General features: G+C 34.7%; 1 protein-coding gene across 2 annotated transcripts; it reads left to right on the plus strand.

Annotated features, from left to right (window-relative positions):
- Positions 1-9,592: 9,592 nt before the first annotated feature.
- LOC131038461 (protein NRT1/ PTR FAMILY 5.10) lies at positions 9,593-13,799 on the plus strand. Of its 2 annotated transcripts, XM_057970902.2 has the most exons (5): positions 9,593-9,874; positions 10,012-10,134; positions 10,883-11,100; positions 11,931-12,343; positions 12,600-13,799. In XM_057970902.2, exons 2-5 carry the CDS (start codon positions 10,020-10,022, stop codon positions 13,447-13,449), a joined length of 1,596 nt encoding a protein of 531 aa, XP_057826885.2. In that variant the 5' UTR covers positions 9,593-9,874; positions 10,012-10,019; the 3' UTR covers positions 13,450-13,799. The 2 variants fall into 2 exon arrangements, with proteins under 2 accessions (XP_057826885.2, XP_057826886.2); XM_057970903.2 differs by having other exon boundaries at positions 9,596-10,134; positions 10,883-11,056; positions 12,223-12,343.
- Positions 13,800-18,711: the final 4,912 nt, after the last annotated feature.

The following is an 18,711-nucleotide window of genomic DNA, read 5'->3' on the forward strand; positions in this document are numbered from 1 at the left end:
TAGGATCACGTTTGCCAAGTATCTTTATAATGGAGCTAGGGAGTCTGTTTTTCGTGCCTTGATTCTGCCTCAGGGGTCAGTTATTTGGAATTTTATGGATAAATGTAGAAGTGTCTTGCTGCCGCATCTTTCTTGGGTTGTGCATAATGGTAGTGAAATTAGATTTTGGGATGATGCTTGGAATGGTCATTGTCATTTGGATTCTATTAGGGATTGGTCACCTTTGAGATCAATTCTTCTGCATAAATGGGGGGTTTTTTTATCTGATTATTTTAATTTTGTGCATAATGGACATGTGAAGGTGGCTAAATGGAAATCAATTGATTTTCTATCTGTTAGTCCTAGCCTAAAAGAAAATTTTTGTACTAGCCTCAAAGATAGAATTCTCATCTTGTCTGAGAGGGAAGATGAGCTTATTTGGACCAAGAACACATCTGGAAAATACTCAGTGAAAGATGGATATAATTCTCTTATGCCAGCTAAGGACCTTTCTTCTTGGCCTTATAAATTATTCTAGCATCCAGCTTGCCTCCCAAAGGCTGGAGCATTTGCTTGGCTTGTTGTTCAAGACAGAGTTCTTACCGGGATGAAACTGGATAGGATGGGTTTGTTTGTTGTTTTCCCTTGTGTTTTGTGCAATAAGAATTTGGAATCATCCTCTCACCCATTCCTTCATTGAGACTTTGCTTTTGGTTGTTGGCAATGGCTATTCGAGAAACTAGGTCTGTCTTTTGTTATTGGCCATGACCTTCTCTCCCACTTCAGAGCATGGCCTATCTTGTTCTCCTCTTCCTTTTATGCCTGCCTCTGGCTCATATCTCCTTCGATTATTATTTGGAACATATGGTTAGAAAGAAACAATAGGATCTTTAGAAAGTTATCTGGTTCGCTTTTTGATATCTTAGTCAAGATAGAGGCTTCTATTTCAGAGGTGGCCTTGTCATATATTCATAAGAATTTAGAAAATTTGAAATCTTTTTCTCATTGGGATGGCATGATTACAAGGACATGGAAATCTCTTTCTGTCATCCCTTCCCATGGGTTTGTTGCAAGAGGTCTGGCTACTAGGAATAAGAGACTTGCTGCTAGATGGGATCCTCCTCCTCTGGGTCATTTTAAGCTTCACTTTGATGGTGCTTCTAGGGGTAATCCGGGTTTGGCTAGGGCCGGTATGGCCATTTTTTACTATAATGCAGTCCTAATAGCTGCTCAATGTCATGCCCTTGGGTCTCAGTCAAACAATTTTGCTGAATGCCAAGCTTTGTCCCTAGCGATTGATTTGGCTATTTCCTTAGGGATTAAAGATCTTTCGATTCAGGGGGATTCAATGGTCGTTATTCAAATTATTTTGAGTTGTAAGAGTAATTGTTGGCACTTGAAGTACATAATTGATCATATTTTGAAGAAATTGTCCTTCTTTGATACTTTCGCATTATCTCATTGTTTTAGAGAGTTAAATAAACTGGCAGATTTTCTGGCTAATATGGCTATTGACTCTGGTGCACATCATAAGAGTGTAGCAGTATGTGACATTCCTTAAGACATCATTCTCGGGTATATGATCCATCCCAAAGGTTAAGCTACTTATCTTGAGATTTTTTTTTTCCATTTCCTCTTGAGGTATACATATTATCCTCTTCTCTGATCAAATTGTGTTTGTACCACATGGGTTGATAGGAGGTTTTTATGTTTCTATTTGCATATGGTGTATTCTTACAATTCTGCATTTGGGCTAGATGTTAATGTGTGTATCTCATGAGGTGTGGACAGGTAAATTACAGTTTGCATTTCATCCTAAGAGCTAATTTTTAATCTGATGAGGTTTGGCCTCTATGCTGTGTGGTTTAACTATGTGTTCATGGAATTTTAAGTCACATCATTCGTCTCTTTTACTTCTTGAGGTATGCATGTTATCTTCCTCTTGGTTCAGATTATATTTGCATCACATGTGTAAATAGTTGGCTTACGTCATTATTTACATATGGTGTGTTCTTAAAATTTGTTTTGAGATGGATGGTGGGGTGTATATCCCGGGTGCTATGGTTAAAAGGGATTTTGTAGACTATTGAAGTATGCATGTTAATCTAAAAGGTTTAATTGTTTCTATATCAAAGGTCGAGGAGAGATTTCCTTAAGATTATGTTCAAGGCAGTGGGATGCATTATATAGGCTATTATTTGATATTGATACGGTTTTTTGTCTTTGAGTATTTGGCATTGATAACGACATTTATAGGATTTATAGGATGGTGGCATGTGTGATATGTGCAGTCTTTATTTTCAGTCCTTCAATAAGACTTCACATGCTTATAACCTCTTAAACAGTTTGTACACTCCTGAGGTGTTATTCCTTGATATAAGTACCATATCGCTAGTCGCCTTGTGTATGTCTCGTCCTGACAGAATTGGCTTATGGGATAATCATATTTGTAGGTGGCGTCCTTACTTGCGGGAGAGCCAATTATGAGTTTTAGTGGAAGGCTATTAATTTGTGTGAATTGATTTAATCAAGCAAGCTTGCAATGGATATTTTGCAATGTCTTTATGGAAAATTTAGGACAATTTTTTCTTTCAAATACGTTATCTTATGTTATTGTCAAAGTGGATTATGTTATGCTTTTTGTGGCTTTTTCAGAGCCCTTCCTACTGCAAATGTCTTCTTCTCTACCAATTGGTGTTTACGGAGTGGTTTTAGAAACCCGATCATTGGGGGAAGAAAATGAAAATGAGGATAATTCTGTCAAGCTTGGTAAGGTTTTTAATTTGTTTACTCCTGCAGTGGATTTTGAATTCCGTAGGCTTTTGGGATGTCGGTGGTTGTAGGTTTGTCCTCAAGTTTCTTATGTTGAGCTTCTCTCTCGCTTTGTTACTATTTTTTTTTATGTTTTACTTGATATGGACTTGGTCCACCTTTTGGTGTCCACGTTTGTTTTTCTGACAGTATGCAATTGGGCATTGGTTTCTCCTGCATTGGTTGGTTATCAGTTGATATGGGGTCTTTTTACTATGGTGGCTTTCTCCCTCGTCATGAGCTTTTGGCTAATGGCTGGTCTGGCCATTTACTGCATGAATTACGAATGGGTTTGATATGTGATTCCATGGAAAACACTTGGGCCTCTATGGATTTTTTGTTGTATTTGGCTCCTGATCAGTATGTGGATAAAGCTTGGGTTGTCTACTAGGCATTACATTCATTAATCACTCTGGGTTTTTTGTGCTCTGCTTCTTCTTGTGTGGCGTTCCCTCTAAGGGTGGTTCCGCCTCCAGCCTCATCTCATGAACCTCTAGATGAGAGCTCTAGTTCTTGGTTTTTGGATAACTAACAAAGTTCTTTTTTGTAGCTGGTGGAATGGTTTTTTGCAGGCTTGAAGGCTATACGGCTTCTATTTTGCTCGGTTGATTAGCTATGGTCCTAACAGGGAATTTTATCTCATTTATCTACTTGGTGGTTCTACATGTTCATCTATTCTTCTGTTGGGGATACTCTGGTTTTTTGAATTGTCCTATGGGACTCTTGTAAAAATTGTAGAAATAGGAGGGTGGGGGGGGGTATGGTTGGACAATATATATGTTGTAAGGGTAGTGTCTACTTGTATCTATTTTAAAGGCTAAAATCAGAGGTTTTCTTGCGGGTTCTTTCCTACCGGTATGCCTTGTTTGAACCCAATGTAAACTATTTATTATTAATATATAAGTTTAGTGGATATTCCACTTATATATATATATATATATATATATATATATATATATATATATATATATATATATATATATATATATATATCATGGATATTATTACACCTTACTTAAGTTTACTTAGGTACATGCATTTAATAGTAGTTTGGGTATGAGACACTTGAGTGTTTGTGCTAACATTGGGATAGTTTGTGTAGGAGAATTTTCACCTTTTATGGTGTTGATCTTGTTGTTACACTCCACATTCAGTGGGTGATCCACCTCATGTGGACTATTATATTATTTCTCCTACCTACCCACACCTATTTTCTACCTACCCTTATTTCTTATTGAGACATATGTCATGTTTGTGTGCTCACATATCCCTAGGCTTGCCTATATAAGCAGGCTCATCTACATTGTTTGTACGAGCTATCATTGAACATTTTGTAATGATCTAGTTCATCATATTTTGCATCTTGATAGAATACAATTTATTCCTATCATCTATTTTGTCTCTCTTATTTGTTATTTCCATTACCTCTTGATCTTGGCAAAATCTCACATGGTATCAGAGTCATTAGAGTGCCATTGGTTTGTCAATTGAGAGAAAATTGGGGTTTTGCATTTTGGAGCTTTCTATTGCAGGTTATTATTGGAGCTTGTTGGGTCAGATCTGAGGTCACCATTGGATTGAGGAGGTTTGAGCAATTAAGAATCGCCTTTTATTTCGTCCAAATCCGACATCCGAGGCCAAATCTAGAGCTGTTTGAAGGTGGAGGGTGGTGACTTGTCCCAGCACCGATCTACAATTTTGGAGCATTTTTGGCCAAATCTATCATCGCCATTGCACTCAGAAGGCCCAAAAACCCCAAGATCGACTGTCAATTCATCGAAATCAGCCTCCATCACCCTGAGTTGAAAAAATCTCCCCTCCCAGGGCGTCGTACGAACTTGCAGGTACATGTCTAGAATTTATTTTATTTTTCGGTTTTTTATGAAAAAAAAAAAAAAATTAACTTTATTGGGGGGCATTTTTATCATTTTTTGTTTTTAAAAAAAAAAAATCCAAAAAAAAAGAGTTTTTGGGGGCAGGGGGGTCTGTACCGGTCCGCAGGCCACCTGTGGCCTGTAGGTGTACCTGCGGGGTCCGCAGGCCACCTGCGTGTACCACAAAGTAGTGCAGCCCAGGGGTAAATTGTTTTTTTTTTTTTAATAAATAAAAAAAAATCAATTTTTCTTATTTTTTAAAATAAGTTGTTTTAATAATTAAACAAAAAAAATCTTTTTTTTCTTATTCAATTTAATAAGTTTTTTTTCATAACAAAAAAATAAACTTTTTAATAAACTTTTTTTTCTCTTTAATAACTTTTTATTAAAGTTTTTTTTCATTTCATTTTTTTCAAAAAAAATGACTATCGCCTTTTTTGAATTTTTTTTCTTTATTTTTTAATAAAGTTTTTTTTGCATGGGCATAATAAATTGTTTTTTCTAGATTTTTCAAATCTTTTAAAAACACAGACATCATTTAATAAGTCAAATTGAGAACACTTTTTTTCTTGTCACTTCACACCTGTCTTGCAGTGCTTCCAACCGACAGTCAAGGCGAGGGGGGGGGGTTGATTTGCTCCTTTATATCTCTTGGCCACATCCCAATCAAAGGTGTCTTTTTCTGTAGTCTACAGGGCTTCTTCTTTGTGGCATCATTTTTATGTTTCCAGATTTGCACTATCATGTTGTATGCTCTTGCATGAGCAATGTTGTACTCGCACTATCATAAAGTGCCACACCTCTTTGTATCTTATTTTTTGTTGACTATTTGATGTAATCCTCTTGTACACTTAGATTGGGAATATCTTGTGAGACGTAGTGCATGACTCTAGTTGAGACTTAGATTGTACACATTTGTGCATGGCTCCCGTGAGACTTGGATCGTACCAGTATTTTTGCTATTTCTGAGTATCCAGATGATGCTCACAGCAGGTTGTCTCCATGCCTAATCTTCTTTTTTGTTGCAACAAGTGATTCATCGTCATCGACTTGGTACCTAGTTTTGTCACACTTTGACATTTTTGGTGCAACATAGGCTCTCTTTCTTCCTTATGGGGAGGTATTTTGGTCATCATCATTGGACCATCTTTGCAAGAGATTTGACATTGAGGGGGGGCTTCATGGTCTTTCTTCTCTCTTATGGAGGGACATATTTTTGTTCTTCTCATTCATCATTGAGAGCATTGTGTGCTTTCATCATCTCTCAATTGGGGGAGGGTTTTTTCCCATTGGGTTTTTCTCTCTTTCCTCGCTTTATGGGAGATTGCATTTACATTTGTACATGGGTACCTAACATGGCCTAGTAGTCGGGACCCATCTTGCATTGCTTAGTTGCATTGTAGACTTTAGTGCATTCCCTTAAGTTACACTTAAGAGGGAGTGTTGGTGTAAATAATTATTCATCATGGATATTATTACACCTTACTTAAGTTTACTTAGGTACATGCATTTAATAATAGTTTGGGTATGAGACACTTGAGTGTTTGTGCCAACATTTGGATAGTGTGTGTAGGAGAATTTCCACCTTTTATGGTGTTGATCTTGTTGTTACACTCCACATTCAATGGGTGATCCACCTCATGTGGACTATTATATTGTTTCTCCTACCTACCCACACCTATTTCCTACCTACCCTTGTTTCTTATTGAGCCACATGTCATGTTTGTGTGCTCACATATCTCTAGGCTTGCCTATATAAGTAGGCTCATCTACATTGTTTGTACGGGCAATCATTGAACATCTTGTAATGATCCAGTTGATCATATTTTGCATCTTGATAGAATACAGTTTATTCCTATCATCTATTTTGTCTCTCTTATTTGTGCTTTCCATTGCCTCTTGATCTTGGCAAAATCTCACAATTATATATCTTAGGTTTAAATATAATTTATAATAAAAATAAAATTGACAATTTAGTGGATGCCAAATTTTTTAGATATCCATATTTATTTATATATACAAAAATGTATTTCTTAATAGTTGCTACAAATGAAATAATTTTAATGGTTAATATCCAGTTATTTTTGCACTCTCTAAACTTGGTATTTTTAGATGGAACAAATGATTACCAATCTTTTTTAGAAAATAATTAATTTTTAACAACATGAATATCAATGTAAATTGACTTACGCATACGTGTAGTACTAATGCCATATGTTTATATGGTTTATAAATACTTTTAATTCATGTCGTGGAGACGATCAAATACATGAAGCTCTTCTTTCTTTTGGAAGAAGAAATAATTTAATAGAAAATAATTAAGAGTTGTTTTAGTGCCTTAGAACACCCTAAGTGTAGTATTTTCTTTAAGTTTGTTACTTATTTTACAATAAAAGTGGTATGCATTTATTATGGTAGTAGTTGTGGCAATGTATATACACATTTCTAGTTTTGCAGTTACATATATATCATTTTACACAATTTTTTTATAAATATAAATGTGTTTATATATGCATATTTTTCGTGGTCAGACAATCTTGATATAAAAGATAGTGAGGAAGAAGAAGAATTTTCCAAAAGAGATGGCCTTCAAATTCACCAAGTCCTACTTTAAGATTGCAAACTCATAGAACTTTTGAAAATTACACCATTGTCATGTTTGAACGAGAGGGAGGGAAGGACAGAGGGAATAAACTAAAAGTTGTATGATAATTAGATACAAGGGTAATGACATGGATGATGGGTTTTTATTTGTGAATATTGAGTTTTCATATATAAATTATAGATTTATGGATATAAACCAAGCACTTTAAGGATATAGATGGATTTTATTCAAGCAAGGATTGATCCTAATATAGATAGCAACCTTTTTGTGAAAATTTATATCAAACAACTTTTCCTAAGTGCCACTCGCCCATGAGAGTGACTCCCACTTCCATTTAAAAATTAAATGAATGTAGTGTGCATATGGTAAATGACACAATGAATATTTATTTTAAAGCTTCAATTTCATCATAGATGTCATTCTATCAAATTGATTTGAATAGAAAATTGGATTAGATAGTTGTCAATAATTATACACCATGTGAATTTATTTTGCATTTTAAGAAATATAAGATTCAAGTGAATAAAAGTAGTATAATTTTGAATTAAATGGTAGTAGGTTACAATACAGACTCTTTTATTTGAGGAATTGTAACATCATTTACAAGTATCTACTTAGCTTAATTTGGGCATTTATTGGAATGTTTTTACATTTTATAAATTGTCTTATATTCTTAGGAATGTTATTTATGGTTAATATTGTTGTTGTTTTTTTCTTAGTATACTAGATAAAATCATGATGATAGTATTTGGAACTTGTAATTAATTAAAAAGTTATCGAACACTTGATTTTCTTATTTGAAAATGACTTGCTTGCATGTATGCATTATTATACTTCTTATTATTGTGAAACTAATTCAATCATAAGTTTCTTAAACTATTAAAAGTCTATATAATTACAAAGCTTTATGGTTTGTTAGAGCGATTATTGCTTACATCCACACTTGTAAGACACTAGTATTTAAACATGCAAGTAAATGGGCTTTCTTTATCATTTTCTTGACATTTTGATGTCAATTATGCATGGAAACAAATTAATACATTACGGTATTTACTTCTGATTATTTGATCCATAATGAACCTTAGGATTAGAAATAGAGTTTGTGTTAATGCTAGCACAAGTAAAGTTAGAGTTAGAATTATGTTTTTAATCTTTTTTAAGACCTAAATTTATATGACAATTTTAATTAAATAAATATATTTAATAAAATATTAATATAATTTTTATTGATTAAAAAAATTGTTTGAGTGTGCTCCAACTGCACAATTTGCATATTAAAATGAATGTTTATTTTAGGATCTAAGGTTATAATTTACTTTAAGTCATATAAATTTACAATACTTAAAAATTATAAATAATTTGACATAAATTTAATTCAAATAAAATAAATTTACAGTAATAATAATTAACAATTTTGTCTAAAAGTGATATTATTTATCCCAAGTATTAGATAAAGTAGTAGATAAACTTCACAAATATGCATTCAAGCTATTAAGATTTAACAATAAACTTGAGATAATAATTCTCATAAACATTTTGAAATGTCTACTTACTATTTTTATGTTTTGATTCACATTTAAATCTACTAGTATTGATAAAGAGCTACATAGACCATGCATATATAATCAAATTATAAAACACAAATATTATAGACAATCTAAGAAATGCATAGCTACCAGACTTCCATTGTTTTCAATTCTAATAATAAGTATCCTAATCTCAAAAAGAATTGAATAAATTGCATAAATGCATTCAAACAATTAAAATCACAATTATGAGTATTATAATACAACATTTTCAATGTCAAATAAACCAATTTAGAATCACAAATTTTAGAACTATGTTAAGAGAATGAGAAACAAAAATCGCAACAACAATGACAATACAATATTTAAAGATTACATATAAAAAAAATACAAGCAAGATCTTAAAAATGTATTTTTTGTGTCTTATGGAATAATGCATGCCTATAGCAATGAATAAAATTAATTTGAGCTTTTTCGGAAGAGAAAAATAAAGGTTGAGCTGCCACAGGAACAATCAATGGAGGTTCAAATCTCATCTCGAACCGCTTTATCCAGCCACGCCTAGGGTGGGTCTCTTGCAAGATTTGTCTCGACGATTAGTCTCACCTTCCCCAAATAACAGGAGACTTTGAGTTATCAAAATATATTCTGGTTCCAAAAAGGCAGTACGGTGCGTTTTATACTGTCGATTTTGCAATAAATGACTGCAATTGACTAACACGTCGCTATCACACTGTACGAAAAGTCTATTTTTGAGGCAGAATAACTTCAGGGATGAATTTAGAGGTGGTTCACAGATCAAGGACGTACTTAAAAAAAGTTTAAAAGTGACTGAATGTCTGTTCCATCGAACTTTTATCAGATCGCCATTGATTATGTACGTTTGAATCCTGGTCCATAGATCAAGGATGTACTTAATGAGTTTGAAGTGACTGAATGTATATTCTCTTGACTGCACACCAGTTCAGAAAGTAACAAACTATCAACTTATACTAACTGACTGTCAGATTGTCATAACATTTAATTGCAGAGTTTACCTACTTCATAGGACATTGCTATAATCGGAGGAAACGAATGAGGTAGGAGCTTCCACCAATAATTGTCGGCTACCCAATTAATAGAATATCTTCAAGATCTCCCAAAAAACACCCAATTCTTAATTTCAACCAGAAGATCATATATTATAATATTTGTATATATTGACTGGTGAATGAAGCAAAGGCAATGGGGGAACTTCAGTCATCGGACGAATTTGTTAAAGATGGATCAGTGGATCTCCATGGCCACTCTCTTATCAGATCTTACACTGGAACATGGAAGGCATCCCTTTTTGTAATTGGTATGTATGAATATACTTTCTGTTATGGATGTTTTTGAGGTTTTACAAAATTGCTACCGGCACTAAGAATGATTCTGAATAATCTCATTTTTTTTACAAATTATCAGATCAGCATTATCCATAAAAAGCACTAAATGACTATAATTCATCAGGTCCGCATTGTCCCCCCACCAAAAAATAAATAAATAAAATGATTAATGTAATCAGCTGGACTAACAATGTGAGAACAAGTATCACTACTTCTGAATTAGATTGTGTGTGTTTGAGAATATGATCCGAAAAATTGATGCAAACAAACACACAATCTAATTCAAAAATAGTAATATTTGAATTATCATGTGAAAAACTAGAACAATCTATAACATATCAGCCATGTCCACAAGTAGCACGAAAGGAATAATAAATGAGTTAGACTCTAACAACTCTTGAAACAGAATCATTGATAACATCAATGGTTGAAATCATAATACATATATATCTCTTGGATTAATGTTTTCAAGTTCAACTTATTATTGAAAATCGAGTTAATGACAATTTGGATCACAATAGCTGATTTACCCTAATATGAGTCCTCACTTCTCTCATTAAGAAAAACGGCTCTGTTTTATTCACTTTAATTTATACGAAGAGTTATCAAAAGTCAGCACAGGAGAGAACACAGTTGTTTTGTTTCTTAATGTGTATCAATAAAGATATTATTTTTCTGTTGTTCTTTCTGAGAATATTATTTTATGGTTGTTACTCACAGGGGTGGAGATTGCAGAGAGGTTTGCTTATGCTGGCATATCTGTAAATTTGGTGATTTATCTCACAAGTGTTTTGAATGAAAGCACTGCCACTGCTGCAAGCAATGTGAACATGTGGTCAGGGGTAGCATTCGTGTTGCCTTTTTTGGGAGCTTTTATTGCAGATTCTTATTTGGGTCGGTACTGGACAATCCTTGTTGCTACAATCGTCTATTTGCTTGTCAGTACTCTTTTCCTTCACAAAATCGATTTCCTTTGCATTACGATCCATCTGTAGAGTAGTTTGGTACAAACTCCTCAGCCAATATAATGTCAACGTATTTTATGAAAGTTTATAATTGAAAGGCAGAAGAGGGAGCTTGCTAGCACCTCAACTCAGTGAGTCAGTAGAACAAACCAACATCACCTAAACATACAGTAATAGAGCTGAAACCTGATCTGGGTCCATGCAAGACAGGACAAATAACAAACCCTTGGTGTCTATATGAACAAATAACGATACCCTTGATTACTCTGATGATAAAGAACATATATTGATTGAGATCCCATATCTACCGCATATGTAAAAAATTATAAGTGGTTACCAGTCAGGCCTTTAGATTGAGAATCCATAGTGCTAAATGACAAGGAAGATGATACTGAGCTCAAAAACTCATATTGGCCTTTTGGTTCAGCACCCATATCTGTATGTGTGAATCAATAACAAGAAAACAGGGTACCTTGCTGAAGATCTCAGTTTGTTTTTTGGTGAAGAACACATATCTACAAATTGAGAAGTTCTTGTGAATATAGAACTGAAAATTTTACTCTATGCACACGTTAGAAATTGATTAGACGTCCATTTACTTTCAAAATAGCTGAATAAATTTTTGTTTTCCTGTGTTGTAATCATATCTGTTATATCCAATTAAAACGTCATACAATGGAATATGACGGGGGCTAATTTTGGTGGCTCTATCAGTCTCTCTCACGAGTCTCGAATCTCATTTCAAGATTGGGTTTTTTTACTTCTCATTATACTTGGTTGCTTTGGGACAAGGGGGTCAAAAGCCATGCCTACAGGCATTTGGTGCGGACCAATTTGATGATGAGGACCCAAAAGAGAAGCAGCACAGAAGTTCATTCTTTAACTGGTGGTCTTTTGGTATTTACTTGGGATTCCTTCCAGGGGTCACTGTGCTCACGTACATCCAAGATAATGTCGGATGGGGTGTGGGATTTGGCATTCCTGCCTTTACCATGGGAATGGCACTTGTTGTCTTCTTGTGTGGGACTAGATTTTACCGAAACAAACAGCCTAGTGGAAGCTCTCTCACTCGAGTCATCCATGTGTTTGTTGCAGCATTCTTCAAGCGGAATGCCCCTATTCCTTTCCGAGAACAAAGTCATTTAGCTTCTAGTCAAGAAGTAGAAGTTCTGAGGACAGAGTCAAGACGTCAACTCTTGCAAACAAACAAGTTCAGGTAAGCACTCCTTAGTACTATTTGCTTTAAATCTAGTGCTATTGTATTCAAGCAGACTGCTACTTTAGAGTTCAGGCTCAAATAATTGCAACAGGGATTGTTTCTGTGCTTTCAATTTGGGGAATGGACCAAATGGGTCATGGTATCACTGCTGATGAGGCTGAAGGGAGTTTCAAGATGTTCCCATTTCTGTTTATTTTAGCCCTATCTACTTTGGAGAATTTTTTCCATGAATGTCCTCGTGTTGATTTTTCAGGTTTCTTGACAAAGCAACAATTGAAGATGAGTTAGACTTTGAGTGCAGAACAACACGCAATTGGAGACTTTGCACAGTCCAACAGGTTGAAGAGGTAAAACTTCTTCTAGGCATGTTACCTATTTGGATGACATGTTTGATGTATGGCGTTGTTCTTGCACAGTCCTTCACATTCTTCACAGAACAGGGCAGCACAATGGATAGAAAAATTGGTCGACATTTTGTGATCCCTTCTGCAAGTTTGCAATGTTTTAATAGCATAACTGTTATGCTATTTGTCCCTGTCTATGACTGCCTCTTTGTACCAATTGCAAAAAGGTTGTCAGGGAACGAGAGAGGTATAACATTGCTCCAAAGGATAGGCGCCGGTATGTTTTTTTCTGCACTTTCAATGATTGTGGCTGCATTGATAGAAATTAAAAGGCTCAAGGCAGCAAAGGATAATGGACTCATAGACATGCCCTATGCAACAATCCCAATAAGCGTTTTTTGGCTACTTCCACAATATGTACTTTTTGGCATTGCTGATGTGTTTATAGTGATAGGATTGCAAGAATACTTTTATGATCAGATGCCAGACACAATGAAAAGCTTGGGTATTGCTGTCTATTTGAGTGTTATAGGAGTTGGTAGTTTCTTGAGTAGTATTCTAATTTTGGTCATTGAGAAGGTTACTTGCAGAAAGCAGGAGGAATGCTGGTTTGCAGACAACTTGAACAAAGCTCATTTAGATTACTTTTATTGGCTTCTAGCTTCTTTGAGTCTGCTCAATCTGGGCATATTTATAACCTTAGCCAGCTGCTACAAATACAAAAAGGTTGCACCTTCTGGCACAGAAAATTCTGCCTAAAAACTAACTTTATGTTATACCTTTGTGAGTGCCACTAGTACTGTTTTAACAGTTCTACTGTTGTAATTTGTTATTAGAATGTGTTTTCCACACTTACGAACTGGGTTAAAAACCCAACAGTGCAAACTCTGTAAGTAGCATTTAAGTGGAGATCTCAAACTCTCACATTCTACCAGAGGCTAAAAATTCAATGGGTCGACACCATAAATTCCATCTCAAAAAGCATACCTGCACCTTGATTTCACTATATCAATTATACTTGGAACGTCAACTTAATTTGTTATTCCCTCTTAATCTATACGGGAAAAACTACTCATCTGGGATTGAATAAACATTCATTGATTCTCTTATATCTCTCCGTAACCTTGACATGTTAGAATTGTTGTTCAGTTTGGTATTACATATAGTTGTTCACTTTTTTTTCAAAAATGTTTGGTATTACATATCGTTGTTCAGTTTTTTTAGCAAGAATGTTTACATTTATTCTTCTGTGATTCATTGAGAAGATATTATTTTAAAAAGTCTACTATGAATTATTTCCTCACTACTACAGTGCTTTTCTTTTCCTTGTAAAATCCATTCAGTCTCTATGTGCTCTCTTCGTAATGGGATACCATCATCATCAATTCCTTGGATGGTGAACAAATTATGACCGGGATTTCTATTCTGTGATGATTTAAGGAGGATTTGGATGTTCTAAGATTTTAGAATTGTTTTGGTAATTAAATTATTGATAGTTTTTTCTATTTATAGAAGTAGAAATTGACAATTATATTAAAAAGAAAGTTGGTTTTCCAATTCTTATTTAAAAGAAAACATATATAGTCTCTTGAATTTTTGAGTTTTTAATAATTTTTCAGTAGAAGTAGAATTAACAAAGTTAAGGGAAGCAAGAAGGGAGGTGGGAGGAGGGTAGAAGTAGGGAGAGAAGAGGGTGGATGAAGAAGATAGTAAGGAGAGGAGGAGAGGTGGAGAGAAGGGAGAGCAATGAAGGAAGATGAGTGTTGGGTTTGGGGAAGAGGTCCACGAAGGAAGATGAGTGTTGGGTTTGGGGAAGAGGTCCACCTTGTGGCCTCTCTTGATGCAGCCAGGCTAAAAATACTTGCGATTTAACTATCAAAAAAAAAAAGTTATGCGAAGCATTGATTTAATATAGTTATGGTGAAGTGGAAAGTAAATGAAAATAATAATTTATAATAATTAGTTATGGTGTGATCTTTTAAAAACACATATTTACAAGTTATATTATTTATTTTGAATGTGTTTAGTTTCAAGCAGGATGTTATGGATGTTATTGAAATAAAGTGACTTCAATTACAATAAAAATAAAATCAGCTTGAATGTAAGTGCTTATAGATCAATAAAGAAATAGGTTTGCACATAGAAAGAAAAAATAGCTTCATCATAAGGAAAAATAACATATAGCTATGATATTGAAAATTGGAATGGTATGATGCACTAATTACAAGATTATCCAAATGAGGAGCAAGATGATTGTGTGTGTTAACTTCTTGTCATTGACTATAAGATTAACATCCACCAAAATTTGGCCTAGGTAAAATCTCTAGAGATGAGCTAATCTCCTAAATTTAACCAAACCACAACCACCATAAGTAAATTTGTCTGCACTATAACAAAAACCAATATTAATTATAGTACTCCCACTTAATGTTTTAAGTAAGATGATTAGAGAAAAATCTACCATGACAAAAAAAATCATGGAAGGAAGAGATATGTTTATATTTTGTCTCACCATGTGTTGCACACTGTTTATGCAATTATTAAAAAGAACTAATCACTAGCACTTGCACTAGAAGGGTGCAAGGATCACGCAGATAGAAAAATATGTGTAAGTTAATATCCAAGAAAGTACAACCCAATATAAAATGTTGCACATGAATAGATACATCAAAGATTAAATCTACATTGTTATAGAGTTTTCCTAGATAGATCTACATGCATGAATCTTGCTTGTATGAAGTTTGAAAACCTTTGTCCCTAGGCTTATCAAATGTTGCATAGGAAAATAATAGAGAAACATAGTATGCAACATAAAGAATGCATTTCATTCAAGTAGCTAGAATTTGTGTGCTGATAAAAACTTGACCTTTGATGTACATTTATCATTGTATTTTTTTTAGTCTCAAAATAATAGCATATAAAGAGATTTAGGTAAATATATAGATATATTGAAAATATTTTTAGTGATGCAAAAATCCAAAAATCTTCATGGAGATGGCTTGTCCTCTCTCTTCAAAGTCAATATATGAAAACAATATCAACAATTTTTTAACTTAATGAAGACATATTCTCCATTCAAAAAGAAACTTAGCACTTAATACTTAGAATTGAATTTAATTGATAAAGACCATAAGTCCAACCAATATAGTTCAAGAGAGACAAAAATCATGAGACCATGATACCCTAATTCATCTATACCTAAAACATCAAATTCTTCCCAAACAATATTCGAATTCATCTAATACTCATAAAATGTGGGCCTATAATTGCTCACCATGGTTAAAAGGCTTGTCATTATCAATGCTTGGTTTGCATAAAGATGCAATCCAACTTTCTTCACTATGCATCATGATTCACATATTTTCAACATTCCATTCATGGGATTGTAGGAGAATTACTTAATCCTTGTCAGGAATACTCATTTGTCAAGCTTTGTGATGCAGGAGCATTCCCGGTTCATAGCAATCTTGCATCAACCAAAAATATTTCCTTTATGTTTTGCTTTTTGTTTGTAGTTTCAACATTTCTTTATGTGTGTCTCGGATTTGGCTCATCGGAACCTGTGGAGTTGGATTTTGCTTGAAGACTTGATCATCTTCCTTTTCCCCAAACCATGGATCATTTTTCGGCAAGTTATTGCTACCGATTTTCAAGACAGTTTTCTGTTACCGGTTTCCAAGACAGTTTCCTGTTATCGGTTGACAGTTTCCTATTACTGGTTGCCTAAACCTATTTGCATTGGTGAACTACTAGATCCCTTCTGTAGCTTGCAGAGCCCTGAGCGTTGATTCTGATGTTCCTTGGCGTGTGGCCGACCTTTTCCCATGATCTACACTTCATCCTTTGGATTTTCTAGAGGAATTTCTTTGGCGGAGGTCAACCTTGTTGGTTTTACACATTAGGCCTTGTTCTTCGGGTTTTGATCCCTTTTGGGGTTGACCAGGTCCCCTTGGATCGTATAAATCATTGTAATAGAGCATTAGAATGTAACCAAGAAGTTAGACTGAGCATAGAAGATAGATCTTAAGATTTGAGGTCCCAGTTTGACATGTTCTGTATTTTGAGCATGTTTTAGCAGGCATGTGAGTCAGTTTCTGTAACCCAGTTGTTACCAATTGTTTGTAATCAGTTTTCATGTTATAATTCAATCTATTATGCATTGCCTCCATCATGTCCTTGTGTTTCTGTTGTGTTTACTCTTGCTGACCGGTCTGGATTGATCTCTTTGAGGTTGCTCCTAACCGGTGACTGCTTCACTTTGTTACCATTTCCATGAATTATTTGTGTAACAAAAAAAAAGAGTTAATAAATGCTCTTTGTTTGTAGGGAACACCTATGAGTGTTTCTCTAGGAAGATAGTGAGTACCAAAGATGAAGCTTGTGTATTGTGGGAACTTAAAGTATGGGGCTTGACATTCAAAGATTGAGAATTTGTTTTCTAGATATGAAATAGTTAATCTAGGGTAGATATCAAGTCAAGTGTCTCTCAAAATTTTAATGATATAAAGTCATTCAACAAGTCACCAAGGATAATTAGGTTACACATAATTTCATTATTTGGTTGGAGATAATTTGTAGATGACATGCTTTGGGTTCTAATATGATTACTTGACAAATTCAAAAACTATCCAAGCATAATTGAGTTTGAATTCACAGAGGCATAACTTTGGGTGTAGTTAAAGAAGGTGAAATAAAGGATGAGTGTGGTGGGGATAGGATTAAGACTACTACTAGAAATGTCAATCATGTTGGTGAAGGTCATACTGGTGTTATATCTTAACATAGAATGAATAGAAAATTATTTTTTTTTAAAAAGGGGTAAAGATTTATTCAAAAATCATAGAATTACAAAGAACAGGCCTCAGGCCCACCAAGACAACAACAATAACTAAAAGGAACCTAAAAGAACCACTAGCACCACCACTACAAAGTCCAATGACCATAGCAATAGATCCGACCGTCGCATTTCCAATGATAATACCTTTTCAGAAAGTCCTCAGAAAGATGATGTTGCGGCTATTTTGGAATTACACCAAAAACTAGGCTCATCCAAAGCCTCGAAGGGCCTCAAAAATGACAAAGAAAATGAAACAAACATAAAAGGGAAATTGATCCTACACCACTGGGTGCTCTTGCATCATCCTGTCTTCTAGCATTAACCTGTCTAAAGTTTCAAGATAATTAGGAGGTAGACCATCCCTTCCACTAAAATCCCAACCATCAACATGCTCTAAAGCCCACTTGGCCAAACAATCAGTCACTCTATTCCACTCCCTGGGAATATGACAAAATGAGACAAATTCCAATGTATTACACATTTGTAAAATCTGTCTGACCACAAAAGCTAATTGCCAACTCACATCATTCAAATTTTGTTGGTTCAACATGTCGACAACAATCTGAGAATCCGACTCACAAATAATCTTCCTCCATCCTAAAGAACAACCTCGCTCAACAGCAATCTTAATAGCTAGGGCCTCCATAAGATTGTTAGAGTGCTGCCCAATATAAATAGAAAAGAAAAAATTTCACAACCATCATCACCTCTACCTATATCTTCAATAGCTACATGTCCAAGATTCCCATGGGAAGAGTCATCTGTATTAATTTTTAAGATTCCCACAGGAGGGGGAATCCACCTTCCATCTCTACTTATCTACTACTTTGCATGTCGAGATCTATTTCCAGCAACATAGTCCATTTTAATGTTTTCCAATTGCAGATTCCTTACAATAGCATAATCACCCAGATCAACATTTCAGACAAATTGCACTGAGCCGAGATTGTCTCCTGAAGCCTATTAACTATCTTTTGCCACAGCTGAGGACTCCCTATATGTGAATCCCAAAAGACCCTCTGATTCCTTTCCAGCCATAAATTCCAGATAATAAGAGTTGGTCCAATAGCCCAGGCCACTTGAAGAAAAGAGGTCTTTGTTGGGGATCTGCCCAAGCTATCCCAAAATTCAATTAAGGAGGTAGCATGAAAACAAGCATGTTGCCAAGCCTCCCACCACTTGTG

The sequence above is a fragment of the Cryptomeria japonica genome, chromosome 8 (genome assembly GCF_030272615.1).
Source record: "Cryptomeria japonica chromosome 8, Sugi_1.0, whole genome shotgun sequence".
Taxonomy (NCBI): Eukaryota; Viridiplantae; Streptophyta; class Pinopsida; order Cupressales; family Cupressaceae; genus Cryptomeria; species Cryptomeria japonica.

Excerpts from the sequence above, each read along its gene's own strand:
- LOC131038461 (XM_057970902.2), top strand. The coding sequence starts at position 10,020 with ATGGGGGAACTTCAGTCATCGGACGAATTTGTTAAAGATGGATCAGTG. Across the intron at positions 11,101-11,930 it reads CTACAATCGTCTATTTGCTT|CCATGCCTACAGGCATTTGG; the intron begins GTCAGTACTCTT and ends GGGGGTCAAAAG. Across the intron at positions 12,344-12,599 it reads TTGCAAACAAACAAGTTCAG|GTTTCTTGACAAAGCAACAA; the intron begins GTAAGCACTCCT and ends TTGATTTTTCAG.